Source organism: Falco naumanni, chromosome 10, assembly GCF_017639655.2.
Source record: "Falco naumanni isolate bFalNau1 chromosome 10, bFalNau1.pat, whole genome shotgun sequence".
Classification (NCBI taxonomy): domain Eukaryota; kingdom Metazoa; phylum Chordata; class Aves; order Falconiformes; family Falconidae; genus Falco; species Falco naumanni.
In genome coordinates, this window is record NC_054063.1 from 33,215,141 (window position 1) to 33,242,122 (window position 26,982).

A 26,982-nucleotide genomic window follows, 5' to 3' on the forward strand; every position below is an offset into this window, starting at 1 on the left:
AGAAATGACAACAAATACATTTTATAAATTACTATGTATTTTCTGAAAAGGTTCTCAGGGTATTCACCAATTGCCAAGACTAGAAATGTAATAAAATGTTTAGAAGGAGTGATTTACCAGCTCTCTAATGGAACAAAACATTTAGGACCTAAGAATTTTCAAACCAAGCTCTGATTTGGCATAGAAGTGAGCGTTACCCATCTGTTATCCCATGACACCAAGACAGAAGACTAGTGCATCCATCTTGGAAGAAAGAAATTCAGGTTTTAGTATAGCACTTTTAAAGGAAGTATTATAATATCTGAAGCTGCTTGTCTTAGTGTCAGACTAGACAATCTGAGCTGGAAAAATACGTTTTCTGAAAAGTACATTTTTTCCCTGAGATAACTGCTTAAGAATTAAATCCTAAACTGTTAGCTCTTTTTTACTTTTTTCACCCATGTATTCTGTAGAAGATGTTTTTAAAAATGTATGCTAGTGAAGAGACTTCATTTTCTTTAAATTGTCCCTCAAATATTTAGCTTTACATTCCCACACATGGCCTTGATTCTTTAATATTGACAGCTACTGCAGACTCCTTCCTTGAGGTCCCCATTGGGAAACTCCGTGGTAGTGGATTCTTGCGTGGGTCTGAGCACACAGGTAAACGTATTGCACAGAGGGGCTGGAGATAAAGGATGCCATCTGCCTCTCACCCGTTTGTTTCTGCATCTCGCCGTTCACCTAGAAACTGCCACCTGTTTGTGCCAGGTATGTACCACTTACCAGGGACCCATAATTAATCCTACCATAGCATTCTCGTCCACTTACTAAATCATTTTAGCAAGACAGTAAAAATAATTAAAAAATGAATACCTATCCCAAAATGTAGTTTATGGACTAGATAATTCTCTAACTCTGAAGTTAATGAGAAGGAAATCAATAGAATTATTAATATTGAAACTAACATTAGTGTAATCAAAATCAAAATCTTCATTGACTTCTAGGGAACCATATTTTTCCCACGAGAATATTATATATCAACCATACCAAGCCATGTAGCATCAGCCAAGCAACGGCTCTTCGGATCTTGGTGCACGATGAACACTAAGACATGAAGAATACTGATAAAGTGATACTAAAATGGTTTAATATGTCAGCTTAATATCACTGACCTTGTGAGGGAGACATAAGGGCAAAAAGGGGCTCTGTGTGGTGCATGCATGCTAGAAAGTCTCTGGCTTGCATGGTGGCTCTATTTGCTGATGTCAGAGAGACTTCAGTGTGATATAGCATTAATATTGTCTCACATGTCAGGTAATGCAAATACAGAAAATTACAAGTAGTGTGAGCATGTACTGAAGATGAGCTCTGTGACATCCATTATGTAGAAGCAAAATCACCTTACCTCATGAAAGATGGCAGCTTGAAGGCTAAATTTAATGAGTCTGATTCTGATCTCGTACTAGGTTAAGCCAAAAGTGACTCCATTTCAGGTAATGGAAATGCACGGCTGCTAAGCAAAAGGAGGGCTGGGTTTATTGATGCACCCAGCTATGCTTCTGTTAAAGTTGACAGCCTACTAAAGCTTGCTATTCATCGCTGTCTGATTTTTGACAGTCATCATAATTGTTATTAGAAAACCTCCAGCAATACTAAGTTAAGATACAAATTAATAATAAGCCAGCGGTACCTTTAAATGTGCCATGAGCTTTGTTTTTGGCACTGGTATCTTTGAGCAGAGGCTTACAGTTCAATTCAGACAGTTAGCAGGGTGCTGACAGCAACATGTTGGTACAAGACTGTACTTCTCTCTTTGGTTTTGTTTTAATTAAAGCTGCATTTATTTTTTAAAGCAGGTCATAAAGCTAACCTACTCTGACAACACAGAATTACATTATAAAATCATTCCTTATAATAATTATAAATCTCTGCTAAAGCAAATTGAAATGAAATTAAAGTACCAGCGTACGTTGCCTTTCTTCCTGATAGGAGGAATTCATCTGATCAAAATTACCATCAAATGCTAGGAGTTTGTGGCCAGGACAGATCCAGAACTGAACCTCAGTATTCAGCTTCCTGCTCCTCCGCATGAGTTAATGTGTCAGAGCTTTAGCTCCAAAGGATGCTCTCGAAGCGTCTGACGTGTCACTTGGCTATACTGACAGCACACGCCACCACTGCAGCTAGTTTCAGTGGCACTTTTTTCACCAGTGAAGGATGGGACCCTCCAGATAAATTCTGTCCTTCCGCACTTCCAGAGGGAATGAGAAATGCTGGTGTCACAATTTAAGTGAGGTAGTTTAAAGCAGAAGGAAAAAACATACATACATACAAACACACACACACACACACACACACAAATATATCATATTATTATATAGCCAGAAGCATTGGATGCAGCAGGCTGATTTCAGAAGGTTTATAGTCTGGGGTGATATTACTTATATGACATGTATGGAAACTATGGGGTGGAATTTCCCTGAAAACCGTGCTTGCCACAAGATTTCTGGCACTTTGGATTCTCTACACAGCTAGAAATCCTGCAAGGACAATCTGTCTCATTGTACTTGAGTCGTCCTTGGTTGGGTTGGAAACCAGGGGCCAGATCCTTAATTTATGTAAACAGGAAGAATTCCCTTAAAACAAATAGGGAGGAATCAAAGGAAATTCTCAGTCCAACACTATAATAAAGAAAAAGGTTTCCAAATCCTTCAGGACCTCAAAAAATATAGACCAAATCCCCTCACAGAAATGAGTGGGATGAGAAGAGGAGGAGGTGTTTTTTCGTTTTCTTTCATGATGGCCTGCCCAGAAAAAACAGACATTTTTCTGTTAAGAAATTTACAGTCAGAGGAATCCCCTTGGTCCGCTGCAGTGAGGTACTCAGTATTTTGGCTTTTCATTTCTCAGTGTCCCTCAGAAATCGAACCAGAATTAACTGCTAACTTGAGAATGTACTGAGCCAAGAATTTCAGGATTAGAGAGAACACAGTGTTCTCCAGCCTGTAAGCAAGATGCATATATGTGAGTCACATGTTATAGGGAAAGTCAAGGGATGCCAAAGCATGAAAAGTCTAAAGATTATGTCTTGGTGGCCAGACAGTGTGGTCATTCAAGAACTGGACTGAGTGTTAAAAGGAGAAAGAATGTTAAATGGTGGAGTTTAAGGTCAGTGTACTTTAAGTGCAGTAATCACTGTAGACCATTTGGGAGTTCAGTCAATAGGAAGTTAAGAATCCCACTTGCTCTGGATGCGTAAATGGCACTTGGGAAGCCTGGCGGTGGCAATGGCAGAGAAGAGGGACTCCCACCTCAGCCTGGGAGCTCAGGCAAAGAGCTCCCTGACAGCCAGGTGCTTTGCCAGGATTCAGTGAGCAAGAGCAGAAAGGGCCAAGTCTCATTTGTGTCCCAGCTTTCATCTGAGTAACTCCAGGGATGCCCTTTCTGTCCTCCATGAGACACTTGGGGTTCAGTTTCGTGCCAAGGCAAGGAGAGAAGGGCTGTCCCACGTAATGGAAAATGGCCATGTATTATTAATGGATGGCTTTCCAAGGCTTCTTCTGTGTCTCCCTTCACACTCCAGCACCTAAAGTGTTTTTTTCTGGTTGAAACACATCACATTAAGTTGGTGTTTGCAACTCAGGAAGTATTACTTGCTAGTGGCAGCTCAGTGGTGTAATTTACTTTCCCCAGGTCTCTGAACTGGGGCTGTGTCAGACTGATGGTGTTTAAGATTCTAGAAAGAAACCCTAGCAAACTAAACATAGAGCAAACTGTGCTGCTGGAATAACCTAGCAGGGAGGTTATGGGAGCATTCATTAATTGCTGCATTGCTTGGCAGGCTGGACTGGTTACCGGTTTGTTTCCAGTTGCAATGGAATCTAAATTCCCAGTTTGGATCTCTCCAAATGAAGCCCAGCATGGTTTAGATGCTGCAGCTCCTTTCATCTCTACAGATGTTGAGATCAACTGCAAACTTGCATCTAAGTGATCTGAACTTTCTGTGTGTGCGGGTGGGGTCGGCGTACACCTTTGTGGATGAAGGCATTTCCTAATCAGGACCTTCAGCTTAAGCAACACCTTGCTTTCCCTAATGGTTTGGCAAAGTTAACCTGTATTGCCCTTCAAAGCACGCAGCAAGGCTAGCTATTCGCTCAGATTGCTCCTGAGAAATCTGCCTAGGGAAGTGGAAGCCTGGAGCATGGATGGGGATGGGTGAGAAGGAACATAGTTATTCATATCTGATAGGGTATGATGTTTTTAACTGATTTGCAAATGCTCCCAGATATCATGATAGGGACAGAGAGGGAAACTGAAAAATATGCAGATACATCAAAAATCACTTTCAGGATGTGGATTAACTGTTGCTACGTAGATTACAACTTTACAAATGTCTGAATTCTTCACAAAGGGTTTGGTGGGAAACCAGAGAGATACTAAGTAAAATCAGTCCCCAAAGAGCTAAAAATTCAAATGATAAAGAACTGTAGCTGGTATCTAGGAACTCTGTGGGCTATGAGTGAACACTCATAGCTTCTGCTTCTAATTCCACTAAGTGACTTCCACTTTGTTGTGGTGGTTATCTGGGACAGCCCATGAGCATCTAAACTGGCTGAACAGGCAGCAGAAGACTTCTGAAGCGTTCCTAACATTGAGCAAGTCACTTCGCTTCCCTCTTTTGCTGCTCTTTGTCTGTCATACCGTCCTTAAAGTCGAAATCATCTTGCTTTCAGGATCTCAGTCTAAACCTTTCGGGGCAAAAGCAGTGTCTGTTTGCTTGTCCATACAAGTGCTAGCACAGCAGGTCCCAGTCTTGGTTATAGCCTGCAAGTGCTATTACAGAATACCTGGTAATAATGGGAAAAAAGGATGAAGTCATCCTGAGCTCTTGTCCCATTTACTCACCACCCATGGAAGTTTCTATATTTGCATCTCTGAGAGCACAGCAGAGTTGCCAGGTCCCTCTGGACCCAAATTTGGAAAGCTTTACCTTCTCCCCCACCTCTGTTGGCTTTGATAAAACAGATTCCTGCCAAATCTACCAGAGGAATGTTTCTTCTCTGTGTCCTCTAAGTGCCCGGGAAGCTGGGCATGACATTCAAAGCCAGGGACCAGAGCTGAGTTTGGCATAGCAGACTTCAGTAACCTAGGTTACTCTCAAATCCAAAACCTGCCAAAATAACCCCAAAAACACATATAATCCAGCTCACATTTGTGTGTTCAGAGTATCTATGTTTAACTTGACTACTTAGTGGTTTTGTGGTATTCATGAATACACAAAAGTAGTACTTGTCGTGAAACTTAGACAATGGTTTGTTTCCTGTGCAGTGATTATATATATGTGCTTCTGCAGCAGCTGAGAGGGGAGCGGTATGGTGGCTCTAAAGCACAGCAAGGAGTGGGCTGTGAACCGGCACTGGAGGAAATCCCTTTATGAAAAAGAAGTGTTCCTTGGAGGGCCGTTTCCAGTGTAGCATGGTTGGACAGGGTTTAGCTATGGGTTTGCATTAACAAAAGCTTGTGGTAAATTCCCAGGCATTGCCTTAAAGAGGTACCTGAGTATGGACATGGCTATTGATTATTCAAACTGGCTAAGCCTTGAGGATCACGCTTCCATGAAAGCAATCATGTTGATGCACATGTGCGTTGGCCATGCACCTGCTATAAAAGTAGTTTCCACAACTTAGCGCTTACACACACATTTTCCACCACATGCAGCTGTGGTGTCTATCTGGTCACGCCAATTTAGAAACCTCAGCATCTAAGTATCTTGAAGATCCAGTAACCAAAGAATTCAACTTCATGAACTGGTTGCAAATCAACACCTGACCTACATTCTCCATTTTTAAAATGTCTCAGCTTATTTGAAAGCAGATCTGAATCTCACTTACTAGCTGAAGCAAAGATAACCTGGTAACTCATAAGTAGAGATTTGTATACAGCACAAATGTGTAAAAATGGTCCCTTCAAACTCTTGTTCCCGCACCAGAAGTGTTTAGAAGATAAGGAGACGAGCCGCTGCAGTAGTTCACCTGCTTAATTCCACAGTGCAGACTTTTAGTAATTGGTAGGAATAGACTGGATGTGAAAATTCTTTCAGGATAAAACGTGCGGTAATATTGTGTGTGGCATACCCAATAAGGCAACGGATTGAAAAGTACAGATTCTTTAGACCCAAACTTCTGAGGAAAGAAATTGCTTCATTCTCACTATTCATGTAACTCTAAAATTAAATATTCAAAGCTGTAGGTTCATGCTATAAACTACACTGACTATTCTAGACCATGTATAACTCTCATGATTTTTACATTTCTGGTCCCTGAAAATATGTTTATGTGTATGAGTACTACCAATGAAATGATGGTCCTAATGACATTAGTAGCAATAGACATGTTCAGGAAGATTCATGGAATCCTTCAGTCTAAAGAGATTGCTTTCTCCCCTTTCCTGATCAACACAATTTTATACATCTATACAGAAATATCTGTGTACATATGTGTATATACACACACATATATTAGCACAAATCCAGCCACAAGTTCCATTTTCCAGTTACTTCCCACAAATATTTTATTTAGGAAGTTCTGATGAAATACTTCTTTTGAAAATCCAGTTCCATTGCTTTTAGCATTTTAGCTGCAAAACAATTACTCAGCCTGTCAGGGTAATCATCATAAATATTGCTGTCCATGGTGTTTCTACAAGCCAATAGTAACTGGTTGGGTCAGTTCAGCTCAATTCAATGACCTTCCAAGAAAGAGTTCCATTTGTATTCCATTCCCAAACTACAGACCAGCATGCATGTAAAAATGGGCCAGTGTTAAGGCATTGACCTCTTTCCCATGGTTTCTGAGTCATAGTCACGGACAGCAGCAAATTTGAACTCTGCATCCCCATATACCTGCAGGGCTACTCTCCTTTTTCTTGCAGAAGCTTGAAGCAGATGTGTTATCTTTTGATTTCAAGAATCTGCCTTGAAACAGATACAGAAACATCGGTTCGTGAATGGAGGGAGCTCTGAAGTTTTTACTGATTCTGTAAGCGAATTGGAACTGGAAGCCATCAGGTGAAAGCAAACACCTGCCATGATGCAGTCCTTGAGGGACCACCTTAAAGGGCAACTTATATGCGATTCAGGGATGCACTCTCACCAAGTTTAAATTGCCCTGACTTCCCAGGACCGAGTGATTTACACCCATAGAGGCCTGGCCAGAGAATGTGATGATGCTGCATTTGTAGTTTTAGCACCATTTTTTGTCAGCAGTGCAGGTTCAGCCAGCCTCCACCCCAAGCCTGCCCGGTTCCTTGGCTGGTGCTGGTACAACCCTTTGTGTTGCTGAAAGCCATCCTCCGGGAGCTGCAGCCACCAGGCTCCTGCCCAGCCAGCGACGTGGTCCTGATAGCTCTCACAGTACCTAGAATAGGAACAGCAGCATAAATCAATCACTCCCCTTCCTTGTCCTTCTTTCCTTTCCTTCCAGTCTACATACGCATGTCTTGGATGTTTCCCTCTTCTACCCTCTTCTAAACCACAGAGAGAAAGCAGGCTCCGAAAAGGTCATCAGCATCAGCCTCAACATCGAGCCCCATCCATATTCATTCGGAATATTTCACACCTATCAGTTAAATATTTTTTAATCAGCCTAGAGCCACCTTGCCCCAATCAGTAAACTGAGGCCCAAAGCAGTGACGCTGCAGTATCATACAGTGAGTTAGTGGTGGAAACAAGAATAAAACTCAGGAGTCAGCTGCCAACCACATAAGCTATCCCTGCTGCTGGCCTGGAAAGTAAAAATAATGGTTTGGAGTCCTCCAGTTTTCATTATTAACTTTTTGGATGAGTTTTGCCTAAGGGGAATGAGTTATTCTCTGCTGTTGCATCAGTATGTTTCACTTCAGCTGAATTATGTGTCACTTTATGGTAGGGTTGTCTTCATTTTTTTCTGGGTTGTGCTCAGGGAGATCTTTGTGAACATCTTGTTTGACAAATTCTGCACCACCCACATAACCACTTTGAGGCAAACTTAGCAGAGTCAGAGACTGAGCTGGGCCCACTTATCTCTGGTAGATCTCGTCTTCTTGTTGCTAATTGCGATCTGCAAGGCCCAGTGGCTGGAGCAGAGCATGGGGCTTGGATCTGAGCACTCAGGGATTTGCTTTGTTGTTTGTCCTTGTGGCTTTGGGCAAGTCACTGAACTTGATTGATAGTGTGTTCATTTATGTGCTTGTTAGTTTCTAATGAAGATTTCAGCCAATGCAAAAACTATCTGCAGCAATAATTTTAGGCTTTTTTTTTTTTTTTTTTTTTTTTTTTTTAAGGGAGGAGAGATTACATTCAAGAAAGCCTTCTCCCACACGCAAACATTTTTCTTACTTTCTTCTTTTTTAGTTTCCTGAAACCAAACATGGAAAATAAATAATCCTTAAACCAAGAACTGCAGTGTTTCAAAGAAAATTCAGAAAATAAATTTCTATTTCAGCAACCACTGTTTTTTTTATTTTTTACAAACCCCCCCACAACCTTCCATGGAAGTTTTCAAACAATAGCAAAGGCGCAGAGAAATGCCTGGTTTGTCACCTGCCCTGTCTTGATCTAGCTGCTCCAGTCTCGAATGTCAACAAATACTGGTGCCTTTCAAAAATACATAGGTTGTATTTTGGATGCTATTTAGTTAACCAATACTTCTTGTATATAGAATGGTTTTGATTACATTATCTAGCAGAATAAAAACAGATGGCAATGAAGTAGCTATTTGTCTTCCTTGTGAATTTCAATACACGGGGAAGTGAGGGCACAAAAAGATTGGTGTAAACTTGGCATAATATGGTCACTGGGAGCTACGAAAGCTTTTCCCAACCAGCTTTGCTCATGCATCTAATCTTGACCTGAAGGCATTGCTACTGCTCTGACCTTCTCCTACTTGAACTAGAACATCTTATTTCCACTTCCTCTTCTCAGCCTGTTCCTGATTTGACTTCACCTGCACCAGCACAGTTGCACACCATCTAGTGACCTGGCACAGCAACACAGCTTGGGAAGCACAGGTAGGTACATCCACTGGTGCAACAGGACTGGACAGAAGGGAATGATCCGTGGCAAAGGCAGAAAATTACAGAACAGCTCACTGGAGTCAATAATCAAAGCGCTGCCAAATGCTGAGAAGTTTACTGGTGCTCACTGCAGTGTGAAGAATATTAATGTACTTCTGATGAAAACCTGGCCCATCCCCATTTTGGATGCTTAGTTAGTACTTTGTGCGATTATGGCACAGCTGTTTCTGAGCTGGTAGCAGGCTTCAGTGATGCTTCTCCATTGCATGTTCAATGATCAAGACCTGCTGCTTGTGTTTGTACCATTTGTGATTATGCAAAGCAACAGTTCACCCCCTCAGAGTGATTTCTAGGACCTATACTGTGGAATAAGTGCAGTCAACACAAGAAGCTGCTCTTGGGGCAAAGAGGACAGTCTGGCAGGGCAAACTGAGCTCTGAGCCTTTCATAATTCAGTATGCTTAGCAGCCTGGGTGGATGCTGAATTTCATTATCTCTTCAAATTGCTGCAGATTTGTTCAAAGGAGCTTTCTCTTGTTGGTAGGGCCACAGAACAAGAACCAGCATGTTCATGTCTGCCAATGACGTTAACTGCCTTTGGAGCAGCAGAAACAAACGCAGCAGCCAAGCAGTGCTGTCTGCCAGCCTAGAGATAGGCGAATCGGAGTGTTCCTGCAGACACCTGCCAACCATGATCCATCCCCTTCTGCCTCCCCTCCAGGTGAAACTCTGATTCAGCATCTTAAACAAAACCGCAAAACCTGCTTGTCAGTCTGGGAGCTCTCTCGTCTCCCTCTTCCCTCCACCACAAGACTCTACATGCAGCCGTGCTGCTGCCCAGGGGCTGGAGCACCAGAGCAGGGTATGTTCAGTAAGAGCCTGACACCGGCTGCTGTTTGAGAAACTGCTGGGCTTTGGCTTGCTCAGGGAGAGCGGTTGATGCTCCCCAGGCTTGGCAAAGCTGTCCAGACTTGCATTCCCAAGGAGCGCTTTTCAGCACGTCCCAGGCTTTGTCACCAGACAGAACCATATGGGGAGAGTTTGCTTCTTTTCAGGAGCAGAAGACTAGTGTTTTATTCCTACCTGGACTTTTTTTCATGTAATTTATTTGTATGTTATTTTTGCTTAGTGGCTTGAAGAGACAGTGAAGTAGAAATGCAGTAAAAGGATAATCCTGAACACAGTTACTGCTCCAAGCAGAGATGCTGGGGCTTTCCCAGCCCCAGACTTGCTTTGGCCCCCAGAGCAGCCTCACTTCAGGTGGGGAGGAGGGCTGAGGGACAATTTTCTAGCTGACTGGAGTTGGCCAGAATTACTCCTCAACCTGTCTACAGCCTTTGCTGACATCCTTATACTTGCTTGAGTCATCCTAGTCCTTATTGCAACCCCTTCTCTCTTAGCCCTTGTTTTTTACATTTGATGAGGTTCACATATCACAGGTTTATTTACTCTCTGGAGCCTGTTGGATTTCTTTTCATATTTCCACTGATTTCCTACAGCACAGAGTTCACGTGGAGAACTAGCATAGCCTTCATCCTTACAATTCAGCTGGCCTCTTTATTCTTGTCTTCACTGACAAGTCCTTTTATTTCCTATTGTAACCCATATGATTTTTTGTCCTGATCTCTGTTGTTAGTCAAATAGATCCATCCAAACTCTTAAAAGCAGCCTCTTCAGAGAAGAAGTAGTTGACTTTTCATCTCTTCCCTTTAACAGAAGAACAGGCATACAGACTTTTGAGTTAAATGAGAAGGGCAAATATATTAGCTTTGGATATCAAAAGAAAGGCAGGAGGAATTGTCATCCTACCTATATAAAATGAAAAATCCTGGGAAACGCTGTCTTTAGAAAGTGGAGAAGACTAAACAGCCCCAGAATAAGTATTAACCCACAACCTGGAATTTAAGTCCTTTCCTTGTCTGAGTGGCTGCAGTGGCTGAAAAGAAACATCCCAACAACCCTGAACTTGAAATTACATTTGAACTATGCCATTGCAGCCTCTCTCTCTCCCCTATCATTAAGCTGCATCTAAAGATATGAATTTTGCACTTAACGAATGGTAAAACTGACTTTTGCCCTGTAGTAAACACATTTTGAAAAGGTCCCGAGAATATTCATGTAGATCAGGAGAAATAGCATAGATACGTCACTAAATCTTGAAAGAAATGTTGATAGAGTAACAAGAAGATACTGTGTTTAGAAAGCTTTTCCACTAGATTGAACAGAAGGAATTAAGCTCCTCTGTGATTGTCTCACAGTTCTAGCCATGATGATGCTTGTAGAGGTCTACAAGAACTAGGCTGTGATTTTCAGAGGCTTGAATTGATGCAAAAGCAAAACTCCAGGCTTTGAACAGCCAGTGAAAGTGAGATTAAGAAAGGACAAAAGTAGTGTTGCCCTGAGAAAGCAGAGCGTGTGTAGACGAATAGAGCAACTCCCACCTGACAAGAACATTTGCATTAAAGTCCACCCTCCTCTGCAGATCAAGGATATAGAATCATAGAATTGTTTAGGTTGGAAAAGACCTCTGAGACTGTAAAGTCCAACCAATAACCCAGCACTGCCAGGCCCACCACTAACCCATGTCCCTAAGTGCCACATCTATGTGGTTTTTAAACACCTCCAGGGATGATGATTCCACCACCTCCCTGGGCAGCTTGTTCCAGTGCTTGGCTGCCCTTTCTGTAAAAAAAAACAAAACACCTCCCAATATCCAATCTAAATCTTCTCTGGCACAACTTGAGGCTGTGTCCTCTCATCCCGACACTTGTTACCTGGGAGCAGAGACCAACCCCCCTGCCCACAGCCCCTTTCAGGTGGTTGCAGAGAGCGATAAGGTCCCCCCGTGAGATCACTCCTCTCCAGGCTGAACAACCCCAGCTCCCCCCTATCAGACTGGTGCCCCAGCCCCTTCCCCAGCCCTGTTGCCCACCCCTGGACATGGTCCAGCACCTCAGCATCCCTCCTGAAGTGGGGGGCCCAACCCTGCCTGCAGGGTTTGCAATGCAGCCTCATTAGTGCTGAGTACAGGGGGGCAATCACTTCCCTATGCTGCTGTTTTGGATAAAAGCCAGGATACCATTGGCTTTCTTGGCCACCTGGGCAAATGTCATTATCAGGGTATAAAATCTTAGTTCCCTTCATTGTTTGGGCCAGTCATTAGCTTTTAGACAACTGCTTCTAGTATTCCTCAAGCACAGCTCCAAAGTCACCCCAGAGCTGAGTGGGTCTTTTTCTGACCTGAATCTAATCAGGTTCACCCCAGAGCTGGGTGAGTCTTTTTCTGACCTGAATCTAATCAGGTTAATGAGACTGCATGTGGTAGCACTTGCTAATCAGTGCTTGAAGCTACAAAGAGGGAAAAGTAGCATGTTTATTTGTATCCAGTTTCTGGATAGAAGCACTCTAAGTCTTGAGAAGGCTTGTAAGTAGTTGTGGGTTTTTTGTTGTTTGTTTGTTTGGTTTTTTTAATCATCATGCATTCTTTATAGTTTTGTACCAGTTGTCATATTTGATACTTAACTGAATATAGAAATGAGGAATCCCCATATATTTATGCTTCTCCACACGCAGAGATGGTGGTGTGTGACTATAGGAGTCTTGTGGAGAGGCTGAGCTTTAGAACTACTGCATCACGTGGGGTAGACTGGAGACTTGGTAGACTTTCCTGGAGAAGTTAAAACTGGATTAAGTGCTAATGAGGCACGTGGAGTACTATATGCCCCTCAAAGTTTTTATTTTAGGTACCTGCTTCATGCTTTGATCAGCAGCTTGCAAGAAAGGGGAGATACTCTTTCTTCTGAACAAATGAAATGTTTTATTGCAGCTAACATGCATCCTTTCCAAAACAGTAAGCTTGTGTACGGCCTGTAGTGCACCTGACTTAATCTCTCCCTGTAGACATTCTCTGTGTCTATTAGAAATTATCTCTGCCTTAATTTCACCTAGGATTTGTAGCTTGTCTAGCAGTTTTCTAGTTCAGGTCCTGTGTATGTTTTGTCATAGTGGGTCCCATGAAGCTTCCACCATAAACAAAATGCAAAATAGTTGGCAATGTTTCTGGCGCTTCAGAACTCAAACCTGAAGCTAGAATCCTTGGCTTGGACAGGGACATGAGTGTTAAATCTCAGCCTAAAAATAATGCACTTAAGAGCTCAGCTGGAATATCCCTTCATAAGACCATCTGTCATAGCTGAGCTACGAGCAGTTTGGTATATCGCTGATCTGTCTCAGCGTGCCGTTAAGTTGTTTTTGTCTCCCCACTGGTGAGGCACATTCTTCTCATTCATTTAATTTGTTTCTCTCAGAATGTTTTTATTCAGCAGTTGTCACCAAGTCAATGTGACGTGAAACAGGAGGGAGGAGAGGGCCATATTCTTCCTGACCCATTCAGGGTCTCTGTTGCTGTGGCTGTACATGGTACCATAGCCCGTTCTTGTGTCCGTCCTGCCATGGTTCCTCTGACTCTCGTTGCAGATCGTGCCATCTGGCTACCTGGACACAAAGAAAATCTTGACAATGCCTGTTGACAATAGCTGGGATTTTGTTCCCTTTTTCCATTGCTGGTGACTACTGGAGCCCTTTCAGCCTCTGTAGTGAGCAGTTTCATATAGTGAGCTGCGTTTTCCAAAAGCCCTTGTGATCCTATCACAGTCCTCACTGCAGAATACTGCTTGTATGGAGTTACTTAAAATGCGTTATATATAAACACGCATTTCAGTGCCTTTGCACTCACTGCTCTAGTCTTTCTTTCATATCCTCCTGTCCTTTTCCCCTCCCTTCTTTGCTCCCTGTATGTCTTGTTATACCTTGTTTCTACATGCCTAAGTCATGCTTTAAATAACAGCTGTCTGGTTCTTTGCTTCTTCTCATACCCAGCTAATTATTTTCAATTTATTGATTTTTCCACATGGAGATTAATGGGTTATTCAACTCTCAAAGCCTACATCCACACAGCTGTGAGCTAATGCATGGGTATGGGAAGGGGCGGGGGAGTATGTGTTTATGTGGTTGATCACCTTTCTGATGAACTTGTATAAGAAACCAAAGGGATTTTTCTCCTCCTTACTCATTATAAAAGCCACCAAGCCTCAGACTTTTGCCTATGAGTAATCAGATTTCACAGGGAGTAAAAAATAATAAATAAAAACCTGATAAGTTTGTAGAAAGAGAATTGTTGACATGTGTCTCCTATTTCATTAATTGCACTGGCTAATGTATTCTGGGTGTGAAAGAGCCAGGTGCAATGGCAAAGTACCGTGGCACAGATGTGGATGATGTGCGGTCAGAAGCTTCCCCATGACCCCCAGCTTCGGTCCCACCCCTCTGCCACAGCTCTTTCTGCTTCCTTGTGCTGCTGCATCAGCCTAGGTGCAAACAAACAACCCTTTCCTTGGTTCTTTCTAGCAAAAATAATGTCAGTTGATCCAGTGTACAGCACAGCAGCTGCATCCTACAGCCAGGGCAGGCACAGGAAGCATTGGATTCACTGCTGATGAAAAAAATCTGATGGAAACATAACCTCTGGGTATGAAGCATGGTCTCTGATCTTACTGGTTTATCTGACCAGTGGGAACCCACAGAATTATGCTAATATAAGGTTGTGGATTTGTGTCTTACATATAACCAATTGATATTTGAGGGGCTAGGAACTCTTTAAATGTTTTGCAACCTCCTCTATTAGCAGTTTTCATATCACTTTTTGTCAAGTGTGAGTGTGACCAGGCTCTATCTGTAAGACTGTAATTGTCAAGGGACTTGGGGAGAAGGTGGAATAAGTATTTAAATGAAATCAGCAGTTGAAGTAAAAATAAACAGAAACATTGGCAAAGTGAAAACTGTTTAGCAAGTCTGGGCTGAATATTTCCTGCTTGCCTGGAGCCTGTCAAAATGGTAGCCCAGATTCTCCTCCTCATTAGGGTCCTTTGGCATGCTTGGCTTGCTGGGCTGCAGGTTTGTAGTCAATAGCTGAACACTGCAGATTTCACTAATTTCAGGGCATGTTCAGAACTCTTCAAAAAATCAACCCACTTGCTGATGTATGGGTTGAGATGTTCAGCTTCAAAATGTGGTTGCTGTAGCAAAGTGCTCTTTAAACCTCTGACCTTGACTTTCATCTGTATTCCAGTAACACTAAAGCAAAAAAACATTTCTTCTGGACCTGATCTTTCTCTTGCCAAGGCTAGATGGATTCAGGTGGGTTCTGGGCAAGGAGCTCCTCCCACATCTGCTGCAGCTTTGCTTGTGACTGCTGCTAAAAGAAGCATGTGTTGTCATGGGTAGGATAAGTTAAAATTACAATGTGTCCCAGTTAGAACTACTGGTAAGATTTGACTTGGAGCAAGTTAGAAACAGTGATAAGGATGCAGTTCTAAAACTAAGATTTAGGGATGAGAGGCTTAGATACAGGAGAGTTGAGGTGGAACACAGAGCTCTTCTAACCAGAGTTAGACAGAAGCTATAATTATTTTTTTTTAAAAAAAAAAATCAGTTCCAAAAGGGATGGTGGGACAGCTGAAGTGTGTCCAGATATTACTCATTTCCTCCTGATGTTAATCCCCAACACAAATTAACTTCAGTAATTTTTCTCTTCCCTCTTAGACACACGCTGTTTGTTAAGCCATGTTGCCTCAACACTTTCGAACCAGCTGGGATAAATTTAGCCTGCCCAAGGAAAATGTGCAACATGGCAGCCCTCGGATGAAGGAGCAAGCATGTGTCTTGCCGACTGCAGCCTCTCGTAGGTTATTGCAGCACATGCCTGTCCCTCTCCCACTACGGCTTTTGTTGAAAATGGCTCAAGGTACAAAAAACTGAAGCTTCCTGTTAGGTTAGGAACGGATCAGTGTGGGTAAGGTAGCGTGGGCAGGAAGGCATGCAAGCATCTGGTTTGAATAGTTCCGTGCATGCAGTATCAGCCAACTTTCTGTAGGTTTCACGGTGGTTGGATTTTTTTATCCCAGAGCTCTGAGCAGTGGTGGGCTCCACCCTCCCTGTGCCTCCCAGGAAGGTTGTGGGGAAGCTCGTGGAAAGGGGGTCAGCCTCCTTCGTTTGCAGGAGCTGCTGAGGTTAGAAATGACTCCAAAAAGCCCAGACGTGCTCTGAAAGGTCAAGCGTCTCCTGTGACAACCGGGAGGCAGGAGGACCTGGTGCCTTGATGCGCTTCTGATAGGAAAGCAACATGTGAGAAGACAGGCGACTGAGCGGCCTGCAGGATACACATTCCTAAATGTCACTTAGCCATACAACCTGCGAGGGCGGAAAAGTGGGCAGATGGAGAAATAATATTTTCATTGAAAATTCTCTACCTCTAAAATATTTCCTGTCAGGTTCCTTCCAAGGAGGGCTGAATCAAGGAAGGAGGGGGGCCGAGGTGGGATGTGTGGTGGTGGATATGAGTTTGTGATTCCTCAAGCCTCTCCATTTTGAAAGCATTTAACTCAATCCCCTTTTTTGTCCCCCTCCCTGAGAAAAGGATCATGCTAAGCATTACTGGAGCCGGAGGCAGTTTGGGAAGTGAAATAAACACCTGACTGTTAAATGCTAAAGGTTTACTCAACCAAAAATAAAAATAGTTCTGGTTTCCTCCACGACGCTCTAGAGTTACGTTCATCAGCACACATAAGCTGGACATTTGCACAGGGGGAGTCTTGAAGTGTTGAAACTTTTTGGAGGGGAAAATTTTGAGGCAATAAGACAGGCCTCCCTCTGTCCTGTGAGAGCTCTTCTGCCACCAAGAAAATGCTGCAGCTGTTTTCCTGGTGCAACCTAAAAATAAACTCCCTCCTCCTTTCCTAGCTGCTCATATCGCTTTCATGGGTGCCATCACAAACCCAAGAGGCCAAGTGTAAAGGGTCACGGTCTCAAGGGTGGGTGCGGTCCCTTTCGCATGGCCTGAAGGGTATGAGGGGGCTCTGCCTCAAGGCTTCAGAGAAAATCCCAAGGAGTCTGGGGCTAAAGTCGGTGCAGCCTCTGGGTATTCAGGATCTGCTAGTGACAAGTGATACAGAACAAACGCTGCAACTAGGCAGCAAGAGGGTTCCTGTTTCGAGGTTGTCCCAAAAGAGCACAGCAGAAATGCTGCAAACACTGACGTTAGGAGTCCTCACTGACACCTTTGTTGCTGTAGCTCTGCCCATCAAGCTGAAGACACCCTGTTGCTGTAGGTGATCTGCACCCCAGAAAGCCAAACTGGAGCATCAGAAAGTTGCAATGTGTGCAAAATTATTCTGCTTACGTGTCACCTCCAAAACGCAGGATGGTAAATGCCATGTATTACAAAAGATAGTTGTTGGGGTTGATCATATATGACACATACGTTTGCAATATGTTTCATTTTGTCAGGTCATCCATAGATGGACTAGGAAATATCATTTAATGTATATGAAATAGAGCAGATTCCTTCCCTGTAGGATGACTGCTTGCCAACTTGTAAAGTAGCCCAGAAGGGCTATATGTGAACTAAACCATACTGAAATAGCTAATGCATTGTCCTATGTAAATATTCTTCTTTGGGTAGCAAAATAGATTAAGCAAACTGGATAAAAGAGTTCTCATTCTGCACGTTTTTACATGGGGGAGGGAAATAGGGTGACCTATGGCAGTCCACATGGGCATCTCTATTCAAGTCAGATAACACCAGTGCTTGGTGAGAAAAGTACACACCTTTCCACTTTTAAACAAAGATGGGATCTGGAATTATTCAGGACTCCTAGATGGATAAACTGAATTGGAATTACAAGACTCCCAAACTTGCATTTGCTCTCAGGAAATGGGAAGCCCAGAGAGAGAGAGATAGAAATATCCAACCTGAGCTGAGGTAATAACAAAGCTGGATTAGCATGGAACTGCTCTGGCTAAAATGAAATTTGCTGTAGTTAACCAGAAAGTTTTAGGGTAAGAAATTATAGAACTATTTGGGCAAAGAGAAATGAAAGCCACCTGTTTAAAGTTACCCTTTAACCTATTCCCTCTGCCTTCCCTTTTGCTTTCTCTCTCTTTCAAATTCTCCCAGTATCTCTGCTTTCCATAGAAGCAAATCTTCCCCAGGGAAAGTCAATTCTGAAGGCAATTTTCCAAAAACCATTTGGCAGAATTGGCCAGTACTTCAACTGCAAACATGAAAAGGCATTTATTCCACTAACTCAAACGTAGTTTGGAAGAGACATTACTGAACTTGTTTTAGGAATATACTTTGACTGCATCAGTTTTATTGCTTCTTGTATAAATGTCAAACTCAATTTGCCTCAAAGCAGAAAAAATGTTAAAGTGCATAGTAATGTACATATTACATACAAAAAACTGGGGAAAAAATTGTTATCTCCATGGTAAATGCATGCCTGTACCATGTTAATTGTGCCCATCGCACACAGTCAGTATTTCATCAGTGGTAAGAAGAAGGAGGGTGTGTGACCCTGGTATTGAAGACTGTGTGTAGGATTGTTGTTAAGCTGGCCAGGTAATATAGGATCTTGAAGATATAATAATTCTCAAATTTTGGTTGCTCAGTTTTGGAACCTCAATTTTTTCCTTTTTATTCCTTAAAAGGGTTGTTCTCCTGTTGCATAGAGAATTTGTGGTAAGCTTTTCCTTTGTGCACCATCAGCAGCATTTAACCTTGCACAGTTAGCACATCAGATAACACACATCACATTTGAGATCCTGGACACCCAGCAGCAAAGGATTTTTTTCTTGGAAAGAGGCGGGGAGAAAAAAAGCAGCTCTTCTAAATTCCTATTTCAATCGGTACTCATTGCGAAATTTTCTAGCAAGAAGCGAATTGGCTATTTCAAAACGCTTTATCTCAGCAAAACTGTAGTTGGAATTTCTTGGGGGCTAAGGAAGAAAGCACGTCTTTAATCCAAAGGTTATCCCCCTGCTGAATTTCAAAGACTTGCTGCAGACGATGTGGGATACAGAGCTTCCAGGGGAAAAACCTGGAGATTCTTTCATGCTAAACAAAAAGTATTAAGCAACCTAAGTAATCTAATTTCTGCTATTTTACTGTAAAAAATTATTTGCAGAGATTTTAAGTATTAAGCCAGACTACATATTAGGTGCTGCCATTTGTAAAATATTACTGTGAACACATTAGACTTTGCAATGGTTTCATTTGCATTTTGAGGTCTGATCCTGCAAAACCATGACTTCCTTCATATCAGTAGCTGCAATGGCATCAGCAGTGCTTCTTATCTACATAAAGTTAATGTCTTGCACGATTATTTGCTGGATCAGGACATAAGACTGAAAACGCAATTACTTTGTGAGTTACAAAAAAGAAAATGCTCTTTGGAATAGTAGGTGAGATTCTCTGCTGGAGTAAATGATATAGGACCCATTGAATTCAATGGAGCTATCCTGATTCACACCCGCTGATATGGCCCATTAATTTTAGTGTAGGAAAATGAATCTCTGCTCTAAAAATACCAATTAGTAATAAGCTCTGAGAAAGTAGAAAAAAAAAATCAATTTGAATTCATTTTGTGTAAAGCACATTTTCTGTTGCTATTTTAGTTAAATTATTATTATGCATAATAATGGCAGGGCAATAGGTGCTGTCACTTTAGGAATTTGCAGCTGTGATGGGTAGTATAAAAGTTAGTGATAGGGAAATTTCAGAAAAGCCCATCAATTGAATACAATTGTCATTATTATGATTTGGATTAGGGTAGTGTGTCCCTTTCCCTGCTGAGATCTCATCCCTGGAGTGCTGAAGGCATAAAGAGACGCTATGCCAGATCAAAACAATTTACAGTCCTACTAGAAAATAAAGAGCAGAAAGGAAGAAGGGAAACTGAGGCAAACAGAGCTTCTGTAAGTGACTGAGCTTGGAGTCAGTCTCATGCCTCTCTACTCAGGCCAGGTGTGCTATTCCACCCACCAGGCTGATCCTCAAGAAAGTTGTTTGGTGTTTCTGTGTTTGTTTGGGGTTTCTTGTTTGTTTTTTTTGTGTTTTTTTTTTTTTTTAAGAGCATGTGCAAAAGTGAATATGTACTTTGGCACTGAGCCAGTTTCAGTATTCAAACCACCCGGAGACAAGCATGCAAGCGAGATCCTGTGTGAACACCCAGCTCTGCAGGCACTGAAACACCAGTTGGTGCATGGGGTTATTTGCATGCTCATTTTGCTTCTATTCAGCACTCATCCCACATGCATTTGTGCACAGAAGATCACACTCCTGTGCCAGAAAGTTAAGTGTTGTCTCTGTTCATTGCCATTCAGCATTGGTTTTTCATGAACAATAAAAGCCTTTTGGGATAAATGGCACTCAACGAGGATTCAAAGCTGGTTTCCTCATATTCCAAGCAATCCTGCAATAGTAATGAGTTGTAGTCATAGCTGGATTGCTCACTGTTACTCAGAATGTAAGAGCTAATACGAAAGAAAAAAACCCCAGCCTTTTGGTTCATGCAGTGTAGAACTGAAGGGTGGAAATCACGTCCACAGGACATTGGGCAAGCCAAAAGTATCAGTTGGTTCAGAAAGTGATTTAAATCCTGGAGGACGAACACAGCAAGGGCTATTAAACATCATTGTCGTAGCTGCAGATGAGTAGAAGTGGAGCTGACATGCTGAGGGTACCAACACCCACAGATTGCCTTGTTCATGCAGCCTGTTGTCTGCAGCATGCAAGCAGGCACTGGGTATACTGGGCCTTCGTGTCACCCCAGTGGGGCTCAGTAAGGACCCACAGGTTGAAGTTTGCCCCAGTCCCTGTGGCTACGACATCCAAGCCCTGGTGCCCCGCCACAACGATTCAGGAAATTTAAATCTGTAGATGCTCTAATATTGGGGAGGTGGGGTATTTTTTAAGTAAGAAAATAACAAGTCATACATCAGCTCAGCTATCTTATGGAGTTTTTTCAGGGAGTGCTTTGGGAACCTACTCTTCTGTACCTGTAAGTGTATTGACTTTGAAGAGTTGAGCCCATTTAACACTTCTTGGGTTGACATTAACATCATATTACACCCAAGAGTTCAGGGTTCAAAGCACAGCTTCATGCTACGTGGGATTGCTTGGACCTTCCAGATACGGACCCAAAGATATGGAAGACTGCTATTTTCTTCTAACCTTCAGCAGCTGAGAGATCAACAGCAGCAGTTCACAGAGGCAAGTCACCCCCCAGACATGAATCCCCTTCCTCCCTGACCCTTCTCTCCCACTAGCCCCTGTTAGTAGTTTCATCTTTTTCTGCAGTTATAAAGTTGTTTCTCAATGGCAGAGAAAGAAAAAAAACACCAAAAAAAACCCCAACAAACAAAACCAAACCCAAAAAACCAACATAACCCAACATTTCTTCCTCTAAGAAACCTATTGACAGGCAGATCCTGCGGATTCCTTCTAGTACAGCTATCTTTGAACTGAGGACTTCTTAGTGAAGTTGGGAAGTTTCCTGGGGTTTTACTGTTTTTTTCCTAAATTGATTGTGGAATTTTTAAACAAGGTTGGTGCCTCTGATCTTTTTCTCAGCAGCTGCAAAATCTGTTTCTACCCCCACAACTTGTTCTACAGAAACCAGGTATTGGAAAAATTAAAGGGGAAAGGACAGCAGCACCATTTGCAGAGCCAAGCCAACCTCAAATGAAACAAGGACCATTCTTCTTGCTTTGTGAGTAATCAAATATCCAAAAGGGCTTTGATCAGATTTTGGGCTTATAATATTTGTGAATTAAGGGTAACTGCAAACGTTTACTCTAGATTTTGATTTAATATTGGACACTCCAAAGATCATTAATCCCCACTGTTTGGTTCAGATCCCCACTGTGAAATCCAGATTTCTTGTTATTTCTTGCGTGCAGACTTTATTTTTCCAAGCTTTCAATGATGAAGTGTCATTTGTTGCTTTCCCCCTTTTCGTAGTGTATTTTCCATGTGTTGTTCTGTATCGTTTTGTTATAAGGATGCTGCCCTCACTTGTCACAAGACTATTTGATTTCAATGAACTAGGACTTTATACCATGCCTGGACCTGGCCTGGCATTTTTAATGGCAGTGTGTGTCTCTAGTTAGGTGCAGAGAGGTTATGTTGCTGTGAGTATACACCCTTTCCCAGGCTGGGAGACCCAGATGAGCCTGCCCATAAGAATGAGAGAAACCTGTAGGGATGAAACAATGCCCAGAGGCAGAATGGGACATTTTTGGAGTTATGTAAAGAAGGGGGGTAGGAGGGGAAGGCATATGCACAAGCACATGTTTTAATTTTGGGGTGTGCTATAGTATGCTTCTAGCTGGAACAACCAACAAAAGTGGCAGATGAAAAGTTTTTCTCAAGAAAATGCCATAGTTTTTAAAATCAGTGAAGTGCTGAAAATCTGTACCAAAGCATACTCTGCAGAGATTTCTAACCCCAGTTTGGCTGCCTGAGGCTATCCTGACAAAGCAAGGATCAGCATCCAAGTACTAAGGTGGCTTTTTACTCCAATCCTTTTGAGGGACTCCTACCACCAACCCAATCACATTTATTTCACACTCAACCTTTCCAAATAATGTTGGAACCAGAAAGTTATTTATGTGACCTGCTTAATTGAAAGAGCATTTGCTGTCAGTGATCAAATAAACTGTTATTGATCTTCAGCATTGGAGGCTACTCACATGGAGCATTCTGGTATGTATTTTTCATTAAGACACTTTTCAGAAAGAAAAAAAATCAGAGCGCAAATGCAGCAAAAAAAAATTCCTATAGGATACTGAGATAAAAAAATCAAAGAGATTAGAGAGTGACTCCAGAGAAAAGAAACTGCAAAGCACAAAATAGCAACACCACCAGTGATTGCACAGAAATGCAGTGGCTTCAATGCAAAAATGTTTTGCTCTGAATTCCCAATGCTTAGTGAGAAAAAGCTATTTTGTATCATGGAGGAACAGTTTGATTCTTTGTTTGGGCAAACAGAGGTGAGTCCTGGGAGTGAAAAAGGGTACAGCAGTCAATGGGATTGCTGTTTGGTACCTGACCTGAGCAAACCCTCTACAAGCCCTGGGACAGGCTGCTTACTTCCAGCCCTCATCTTTTCAGTATAGTTAGGCACTCTTCTTAACTAATGTAGAAAGTTAAAAGTGTTCTTGATTTGATTGGAGCTTGAGTCAGCTAGGGTCTGCAATATAAAATGGCAAAATCCCTACATACTCTGGGGATGCTGTTAGCTGTATCACTCTTGCCTCCCTTTAAATAAGGTACAAATTCCTGCCTTATTCTCTAAGGGTGATTCAAAGAATAGGTGCGATGAATGAAAGTGAAGATCAGAGATGTTACAGTAATGAGGTCATGGCTGCTCTAACTATCCTGCTAACCAGAAATGAGCCAGGGAGCAAAGTCCTAATCTTGAGGCCATGGGGCACAGCCTGGCTTGTACCCCTGGTGAAGGTTTGTCTTGTCATGGTTAAAACGAAAGCCAGGCTGTGAGATAGGACTATGACAATCCAGGCTTTGAGCTCACTCCTTGATGCTTTCACTTGGCAGTATGGATGTACAAAGGAGAGGACATGACAGTCTTTAAATTCCAGCACTTGGTGCTTTCCCCTTTTTGAGTTTGAAAGTAGACACTGAGACACAAGTAGGGATTCTTTACAAGAACCCTTCTGATCCAAAGGCATGATACAGCAGGTGAAAACCCTAAATTGTTGACTACTAGATGCAGAAAAGTTATTCTGCACATGCTTTGTTCATATAACCTTTCCCACGCATGCGGCATCAACCACTGTCAGAAACAGACAGTAGGATGGATGGACCTTGCTCTGATCCAGCATGGCAATCCTGTATTTTAAGTGGCATTTAAGATGTGTCTCATTTGTCACTAATTCTGTAACAAAACTATTTCTTACGCCGTATCTGAGTGAGGGAAATACTTGTCCACTTCTGCGCCGAGACCAGAGGCTTCTGTTGTGTTATGCTTTACTTACAATTTCTTCCGATTGCGTTTGGGAAAAATAGATCTTAAAGATATATACCTAGAACTATGAGGAAATCGAGGACACAGTTATCTTCACTTTCAAACTACGAAGTCATTCACAGCTTTAGAGAGCTGCTGAGCTAGTTGTTATACCCTTCTCAGGCCGCAGACTCACCAGGCTGTAGATAGGATGTAATCTTGGCATTCTTTATTTTTAATATTTTTTTCCTTTCTATTTTTAAGTGAATTCTTATTCAAACTTCATTTTTCGGAAGGATTTTTTCAGTCTGTTAGACAAAAATACTTTGTATTTTCCTTACTCTGTTATTAAAAAAGGAGATCAAATCATGAATACACTCTCAGACTATAGCCATTTTACTGATAGAATTACACAGCTCTAAAATATAAGGCTTATAATGGAAACACTAACATAGCCTCGACTACTGCAGCCCTGCTCTAATATCACTGAACTTCCTTTGGGGGTGAAGCTTTGCCTCAGGAACCTTAATTATCTGATGTGGTCAATTACTCCAAGATAATGATGATTTTATCAGGTATTACTGCTCAAATATTTTACGATAGACAGGCTATTTAATTGCATTCCTGACCTACCAAAATGCTTACAGATGACTCAATTAAACACTAAGAAGAGGTAGGGGGAAGGGAGGAAGGGAGGGACAGCACTTAAAATCCTTGCTTATAGTTCATTTGGAGAGTTCTGTTTCTGCTGAAAATCCACCCATCCACCCCTTCATCCACCCATCCATCCTTTCATCCATCCATCCCTCCATCCAAGCAAGCTGCAGGTATAGCATTGCCTAGGCAGGAAGTTTGGATAAACAAACTGAATATTAATGCACAAATGGGAAAACACGTCCAGCTTCTCTTCAGCTGAGGAATTAGAATTGGATCCTTCACAATCCCTGTGGTGGATTAGCAAAGTCGCTTTAAAATCTCTGAATGTCCCAGCACAGATGAGCATGGTGAGATGAATTTTCTACCACATTTAGGTAAAGCAGAATTTTTAAGACGATGAGGAAAGGTCTTTACTACAGCAGCCTCTGGGAATAGTCTCAGCTCCTGTAAAGCCTTCGGATACCCAGGCACAATTCGCACTGCAGGCAGCAGGCTGGTCCGTCCTTTGCTCCCTTAGCCCGGCAGTTCCTGGTGCTGGGCTGACATGTGCCAGGTAGGTTGAGGTCGCCCTGAGGACTGCTTTAATTGGTGTCTTTGCTTCAGTGGTCATAATGGACCGTTTCCCAGGCACAGAACTGCCATGTCTCAAGAATGCGTTGGCTGCAAAGCGAGCATGCCTCAGCCTCGGGTCAGTCCCTGCCCGGGATGCTCCTGCACAGGCAGCGCTGAGCCCCGTGTACCCAGTGATGCAGAGACCTCTTCCCAGTTTCCCCAGTCAGGGAAAGAGGGGGGTGTTTCCCCTGCCAAGCAATCAATTTGGTGCTGGTGAAACAGGAACTGTGTGCAAGATTTTGAGGGCAGATTATTTCCCTGCTGCTTACAATAATGTTACTGTAACATTTTCAGCAACTCTGTTGAAGGCTCAGCCAAGAGCAGGGAGAACAAGAGCAAGGCTGCCCTCCGTCTCAATGGCTGCTGGAATTCTGCTGCATTGCTCCACAAAGGTCCATTTGTCTTTCCACCCTGGAAATAACATGTATTGTTGTAGTATTGTTGCAAAAACTGGCGGCGAATCCTCCTGGGTAAGAATGTGGTTACCCACTGCTGCACAGGCTAACAGAGAAGAGAGGTGACATTTTATGGGGTTTCACTCAGAAAACTTTTCATGATAATATTATTTCCATTTTATGGAGTTTCACAAAAGAATTTTCATGGGCAGCATTATGACCATTTTCTGTTATGTTTTCAGCCTCGCTAATACTCTTTTCACATTCTAAAGCACAGCATCCACAAATATTCCCAAATATATCCTAAATTGCCCAGGAAGGAAACAATTTTCCTATCTGAAATTAGAACAAAATATGACTCTGTAATGTCAAATTTTAGCAAACCAAAATGCTGCAGCAATTGGTTTGGATAAGTGAAAGCAGTTCAGTTTGACTTTTAAAAATATTACTATCATTAGTTTTCATATCAAGATGAAAAATCATATTGAAACTACTGTAATTCTTTTGTTATTAAGAAGAGTGACAGCTAACAGTCCAAGGAAACAGAAAAAAAGCAGTGAAATTTCAAATTAATGTAACCCACCGTTATTTTGTTCAATATTACATAAGGAAGGAACAAATTTTTTGCGAGTGAAACGGTGAACCGAGGCTAGAAAGCGTGAGCTCTGAGCAAATAGTGTGCAGCAACGGCGTCGGCCCAAAGAATTTCCTATGGCAGCTGCCTTGCTGGTGGTTCCTCCTTTTGCTGCCCACACCGTACTGATGGGCACAGAGATGTGCATCTGTGACACAAACTGCCAGTGATGCTTTCTGTTTTCTTCAAGGTATGCTGCCTGTGAGTTTTATTTATGAAACCCAGGGCATGTTGCATGTCATACACCGTGCTATGGTATTGGCAGGTGAAACTGCTTCGTTGAGCTGACCAGGCTGGACCCACAGATCAGCCTGCCCATCTATTTATTAAACAGGTAATGAAGCGTGGGCTCACTGAAATTGGTCCTGTTGGCATCCCTGCATGTGTAGCAGTGATGCAGGGACCAGATGCACCGGTGCAGCAGGCACACAGACCCCAAGGGCTGTCATTATTGCAGCAAGGCATTCCCCACCCCACCTGCCTCCCAAAACTGGACCCCTCTAAGCTAATGCACTTTCTTGCAGCAGTTTCCATACAATCTTACCCCCCCACCACCACTTATTCCAAATATTGCAAATCAAATTTCTATGCTTGAAATGCTTCAGCTCCTTTTTACAGTACATACATATTTCAGAGTTACCACTTAATACAATTATAGTTAATTTAGCCAGCAATTACAGTAATAGGAAGACTGGCAACCACTGTCATTCAGACTGTGGAAAATCAATGTTGCACAGAGGTACTTTTATTCATCCTATGGAGTGTCTCCTTCGTTAGATGCATATAC

The 26,982-nt window shown here is 42.4% G+C and overlaps 1 protein-coding gene across 1 annotated transcript; it reads left to right on the forward strand.

Annotated features, from left to right (window-relative positions):
- The first annotated feature begins 439 nt into the window (after nt 1-439).
- LOC121094850 lies at nt 440-26,374 on the forward strand. The gene is made up of 5 exons (XM_040608921.1): nt 440-469; nt 565-750; nt 21,062-21,142; nt 21,503-21,641; nt 25,461-26,374. Exons 1-5 carry the CDS (start codon nt 440-442, stop codon nt 25,685-25,687), a joined length of 663 nt encoding a protein of 220 aa, XP_040464855.1. The 3' UTR covers nt 25,688-26,374.
- Nucleotides 26,375-26,982: the final 608 nt, after the last annotated feature.

Bases quoted from the DNA above. Each gene is read 5' to 3' on its own strand.
- LOC121094850 (XM_040608921.1), top strand. From the start codon at position 440: ATGTATTCTGTAGAAGATGTTTTTAAAAAT. The intron at 470-564 runs GTATGCTAGTGA...TAATATTGACAG, and splicing joins TAGAAGATGTTTTTAAAAAT to CTACTGCAGACTCCTTCCTT. The intron at 21,143-21,502 runs GCAAGTCACCCC...TCTTTTTCTCAG, and splicing joins AACAGCAGCAGTTCACAGAG to CAGCTGCAAAATCTGTTTCT.